This window comes from Pongo pygmaeus, chromosome 4, assembly GCF_028885625.2.
Source record: "Pongo pygmaeus isolate AG05252 chromosome 4, NHGRI_mPonPyg2-v2.0_pri, whole genome shotgun sequence".
Lineage (NCBI taxonomy): Eukaryota > Metazoa > Chordata > Mammalia > Primates > Hominidae > Pongo > Pongo pygmaeus.
The window spans coordinates 136,313,293-136,319,292 of NC_072377.2; the positions used below are offsets into that span (position 1 = coordinate 136,313,293).

The 6,000-nt window shown below is 45.1% G+C and overlaps 1 protein-coding gene across 2 annotated transcripts in view; it reads right to left on the bottom strand.

Moving 5' to 3' along the window:
* Positions 1-4,074, bottom strand: part of FNIP1 (folliculin interacting protein 1) — a 160,806-nt gene extending 156,732 nt beyond the window's left edge. For both annotated transcript variants that reach the window (XM_054488161.1, XM_054488159.1), the window contains exon 1: positions 1,435-4,074. In XM_054488161.1, the coding sequence (XP_054344136.1) occupies positions 1,435-1,526 (92 nt within the window). In that variant the 5' untranslated portion in view covers positions 1,527-4,074. The remainder of the gene's footprint in view (positions 1-1,434) is intronic.
* Positions 4,075-6,000: the final 1,926 nt, after the last annotated feature.

Genomic DNA, 6,000 nt, shown 5'->3' on the forward strand with positions numbered 1-6,000 from the left:
TTGTAAACCTACGTACCCAAAGTCAATCTTTGTCCAGAAATAGAAAGCAGTTGTCTATTCAAATGCCACCTTTTAAATATCCTATCGGAACCTGTTTCCTATTGTCGCTTGAGTTACTAGATGGCTCAATGTAGTATTATCTAAGCTGCACTTTCATTTTTCAAAGGAAAAACACTAAAGAAATGTTTAAAGAGAGACAGATGAGCATGACACATTTATTTTTCAGGGGAAAAGACAGTTACGTAGAAAAATGTCTTCAATTCCATATGCATTTACTGAATTTTTCCTGATGAGACCTGCATTAGCAAGAGAGAGTGAATAATTTTAAGAACAGCAAAATTTCTTAAACCAGTGTGGCAACTTTGCCTGTTCCAAAATTTGACAGATGCTCTTTTTTATTTTTATTTTTTGTTTTATTTTATTTTTTGTTTCTACTACTGCTGTACAACTGGGCTCTTTGCTATCCTACCAAGTTTAAAACGTGTGGTATTTGACATTTAGCCTAGTTATATTTGCAAGTTTCCACACTGCAATACGTATAAAGGCTGTTTGGCCATAATCTCCTCAGGTGCAGTTTAACGACTAAATTTTACCTTGAATTCAGGTTTATATCAAATCTTACAATTCTGAAAAGTTACTCTGCCAGCAACAGGTACTACAATGAAAAATTAACAAAGCCTGTAACACTACAAAATGCTCTGCTAACATTTTCAATTTTTAAGACTCCTTTACAGTAACAGTTCTGAGGAGGAAGAATCTACAGCCAATTCCAAAGCCAGATTTCATTCAATTTGGTCTTGCTTCGGCAGTAACCCTAAACTCAAGTTTCACATTTCTCCTTCGATAACATTAAGGTCGCTCGGTCCGGTTACTGCACACCTCCAATCTCAGCGTCCAAGAAACCTGAAAGAACGGCACCTTGCCTACTCGCTCCTCCTGCCTTCTCTCAACTCAGAAGCTTGGCCAAACGTGCCGCTCTCTCCACAACACCAACGGAGCTGGAACGCAGCGCCCGGAGGACAACTGGTCACGGGGAGGAGGGGAGAACTTCGCGGCCCGGAGTACGGCGGCTGAGGTCCAATCCAACCCGCGCCCAACTCTACTCGGTGCCAGGAAGGCGTGTGGACCCAAAGTCTCAGGCCGCGGTGCTAGGTCCGGAGGAGCAGAGTCGCGCGTGGCCGGGGGCAGGTCGTAAACAAACCGACGGGAGGAGGGGGAAGGGGCAACGGCGAGGCGGGTGGGGTAAAAGAAGAGGTAGGACCTCGCTCCAACCCTTCGGCGCGAGCCCGCAGCCGGCTCCACCCCACCGAGGACCAGATACTGGTCTCGGCGCGGCGCTTCCGCTTGGGTCGGAACACCGAAGGCCCCAACACCCCTGGAGCCCGGAGCCCACAAGGCCATCGGCTCCGCGACCACCGCCCCACAGCGCCCTACCTGAACCCGCAATCTGGGTCCCGGGCGTCGCGGCCGGGCGTGCCCAGCCCGGTCCTCTTGCTGAAGAGCTTCTGGAACAGCGTAGGGGCCATGCTAGCCACGGCCAGGCAGGGGTCGCTCCGCTGGGCGCTTGCTAGGCCCCTACTCTTACAGCCGCCCCGCCACCCCCATGGGCGCCTCAGTCATATGACAGAAATTAGTCACTTCAAACGGCCACGGCGCGCGGGGCGGGGCGCGAGGAAAGGCCGGCACTCATTGGCTGGAGGTGGGCCGCATCACGTGGCGGCGCGCGGAGCAAGGGGCAAGGTGGCGGCGTGGGGCGGGGCTGCCTCCCATAGGCTCACTGGCGGGTCCCGTCACGTAGCAGCTCACGGGGCGGGGCGTGAGCCGAGAGAACAGGGCTAGAAGGTGGCTGGGGATGTGTAGCGGGAGCAGGCTCAGTCTCGATCCTCCCCCTTGAGGCTGTCAGCGACCATCAGAGGGTACGCCAGGGTGGCGCGGGGACGATGCCAGGAGCCTTGGAGTGCAGAAGCCTTCGTTCGACTCCCCGTACCCACAGAGTTGCGTAGGGAACTACGGGCAACCGACTCTTCCTTGTCAGCCCCTTCCTAGCTTCTGCGGCTTCACACCTCCATTCCGCGCCGGGCAGAGTCTGGCGGCTCCTGGAGCACGGAAGGCCCACAAGCGTACCCGTGGGGCCGCGGCCAAGGCTGGACTTTGAGCCCAGGACCCCAGGCCCGCCCTTAGAAGGCCGTGCCGGCCCGCGAGAGGTCTGGGATCTGGACAGCGCGGGGGCTGGCTCTCAGGGACTGGTGAAGGAACCTGCCGGGACCCGTGCCACAGCCATGGCTCCCCGCAAAGACGACCTCGAGCAGGGACTGCGGGCAGTTTGTACTAGCGCCTAGAACCCTGACACCTGGAATTACTCTCTTGGAAGAGCTAGCGATTGGAGGCTCAGGAGTTAGGCTGTTTCCTTGGTAACCAACAAAATCAGGTGAAACCAACGAAGTCAGCAAGCCTAAAGACATATATGTACAGATATCTAACCCTTTACACTAATTATTTAGATTTTTAATAAATCTATCTTAATGTTTAGGTGTGAAGAAGGGAGGAACTGTGGAATTTTAGTCAAGTTACAGGGAAGAAACGCTTTCTAAAAAAAGAAAAACATTGCTCACATGTGACCTCACAGTCTTATTTAACCCATGGAACCAAAATATATCAGGGTTTGGATCAAACTAATCTTATAAATTTTCAGCAACCCCATCCATTCACTCAATCCCCCTCCAGGATGAGGAAGCTTGTACAATGGGATGTAATCCTCAGAGAAATTTAGGAAATAACTTGTATATGGTTGGAAGGCAGGATAAAAATACTTTGGGCAGGCGTGGTAGCTCACGTCTGTAATCGCAACACTGCAAGGCCGAGGCAGGCAGATCGCTTGAGCTCTGTAGTTCGAAACCAGCTTGGACAACAGTAAGACCCTGTCTCTACACAAAAAAAAATTTTTAATTAGCCAGGTGTGGCCGGGCACTGTGGCTCACGCCTGTTATCCCAGCACTTTGGGAGGCCGAGGCGACTGGATCACCTGAGGTCATGAGTTCGAGACCAGCCTGACCAGCATGGTGAAACCCCGTCTCCAAAAAATTAGCCGGCGTGGTGGCAGCGCATGCCTGTAATCCCAACTACTTGGGATGCTGGGACAGGATAATTGCTTGAACCCAGGAGGCGAAGGTTGCAGTGAGCCGAGATTGTGCCATTGCACTCTAGCCTGGGCAACAAGAGCAAGACACTGTCTCAAAAACAAACAAAAATTAGCCAGGTGTGGTCACGGCACACACCTGTGGTCCCAGCTACTCGGGTGGCTGAGGTGGGAGAGTAGCTTGAGTGTGGGAAGTAAACACTGCAGTGAGTGCCACTTGTACTTCAGCCTGGGCAACAGAGGGGGCCCTATCTCAAAAAACAAATAGTTTTTGAGAATTTCATTTAATTAGGTATACAAATTAAATTTTATTTTCTTTAAGTGGCTACCAACTCCCACTGATTCGCAGCTAGAGTTTATGCTCTAAATAAGGGTCTGAAGATATTTAGAAAAGAAAAAGTAATAGGCAGAATTTATATCTCTTTGAGAATTTGTCAACAACCAAAATACTGAGTTTCAATGTTCCAAGACTTTTTTAAAGCACTATTTATTGATGACTAAGATATTGACCTATTCTTTCCACAATCATTCACATTCTAGGCAATGGGGATCCAAAGTAAAAAAGAGCTAACTTTCTAGGTGAGGAGGCAGTAAATAAGTATTTAAAGTTATTTCAGATAGTAACTACTGTTGTGAAGTTAGTAAGAACTAAGCAATGAAATGAGGGTGTCAGCAAAGTCTGAGGAGGTAACATTTGAGGTGCTTAGGTTGAAAATCATTCAGTTGCTCTGTGTATTACCCAAGGTCCAGAAGCTACTGGGCAATACAGGATCAAAACAGCAGTACTATTTCACCTAGACATTTCAGATAATCCTCTGGCATCAAATGCTGAAAGATTTCTAACAGGGTAAAATGAGCTGTGTATATTTTTCTCACAAAACATTTGAATGTAGAATGAAGAATGAAGTTTTTGTAAACAAAAAAATAAAGTCGATGCAATTTTTAAAAAGTAAACAGAAGTGTAGATCCTATCAGTCAATTAATGGGGCAATCATTTGGGGAAGTTTTGTTTTTACGCTAGTTAAGTTACACTAAATGAGTACAAGTGGAAACAGGCCAAAGTCTGTCTATACAGGACCAAAGACACTAAGGACTAATGGCTGTCCATGACTGGCACAGAAAAGAGTAGTTCCAGGTCCCTTCAGAAGGAACTTTCCAAATACAATAACCTTGTGTGCTTTCGTCTTGGGAAAAAATTACTTCATGGGTAATTATAGATATTAATAGTAAGGGAAAAGAATATAACTGCTTGCATAAGAGACACTTTCAGTATTCTCTAGTCTTGTAATAGCTTTATTTCTGTAGTCTCATTTAGTCTTATACTTGAAGGTACAGAGAAAAAGTAGATTTACTTCCTATTATTCATCACATTTCTCCTACACTGCAGTGTAATACTAAAGTCACAGAATCAGAGAGCGCTGAAATGATACAAGTTTGTAATAAAAGAGGACAAAACTATACATAATTATTCAGATTAAATTTTAAATATTTCAATTTTAGTATCAGTGAATATTATCTTTTATTTTTCCTTTTACTTAGTACTACATCCTATCACAGAGAAGCTGAGGTGTCTTACAGGCAGCCTTTGTAAGTTGAAGGAGTCAACAAAGAGGAAATGTGAGAAAGAAAATAATTATCTACTCATTCATGCTACGTTATATCAATGTGGAACTACTTGGGTTACAAAGATTAGACATAAGGCCTACTACACTCTCACTCAAGGGTAGAAGATTTAGTCTCCTCAAAACTCTAACAGTCTATGGATTTCTGTCCACCTGCTTCAAAGATTCCCCTCCTGATAGCATAAAAGACAGGCACTCTTTGCTATAGGCATTTCCTGGTTACTACATATAGGAAAAGGTGGCAATAAAACTAAAATCTTCCTCAACCACCATGCTAATAAGTATAGTCTCAATTATGCTGAATTATCATGAAACAAATTATAATTTCATTGATGACATCTCAGAACAAGACATTCAAAATCAAGATGATCAAGTAGACCTGCCCGAAAAACATTTAGATGGGCTCAAGTTACCCCACTTTTAAAAACTCCTAAACCAACTGACCATTTATTGCTATATAATAAGGAAATGGCAGTATTCTGAAGCACCAGAAAACATAAACAGTGATTTATTCAACAAACATTTCTTGAGTCCCTCCAACATCTCAGACTCTACTCTAGGCACTGGGAATATGGTATTGAACAAGAGAGTCCTTATTCTTAGAAACTTAGTTTTTTGTGGGAAGAGACAAAATAAACAAGATGTTTGCAAGGTGTGCTAGGAGCCAGGAAAGAAAGCATGGATAGAAAGCAACTGATGGAGACCAAATTTAGATAGGGTGGTCAGGGAAGGCCTATCCAAAGATGCGTGATTTTAGCTAAGATGTAAAGAATGAAAAGGAACCAGCTATAGGAAGAAGGTGGTGAAGAACATTCTGGCAAAGAGAAGAAAAAGTACACAGGCTCTAAGAGAGAAATGGTTTTGGCCTGTTTGAAGAGGAGAAAGGAAGCCAGAAGAAATAAAATATACTCTGAGAATGGGAGATGGTTTGAAATGGTTAGAAAGGTACAAGGGGCCAGATTATGTAGGACCTTGTAAATTATGGAAAGGAGGTTAGACTGAGTGTGATGGGAGCTATCAGAGGAGTTTGAAACAGGAGAGGGACATAACACAATTTATGATTCTACTGTGGCTGTTCTGTGGAGAAGGAATTTTAAAAGAGGAAGAATGGAATCAGAGAAATGAAATAGGTGACTACTCGTACTTTAGGAGAGAATTGATGGTGGCGAGCAAGTTATTTTGGAGATACACACTTCTAACAGGAACGAAGGAAAGAAAAAGATGACTCCTAGGTTTCTGCTG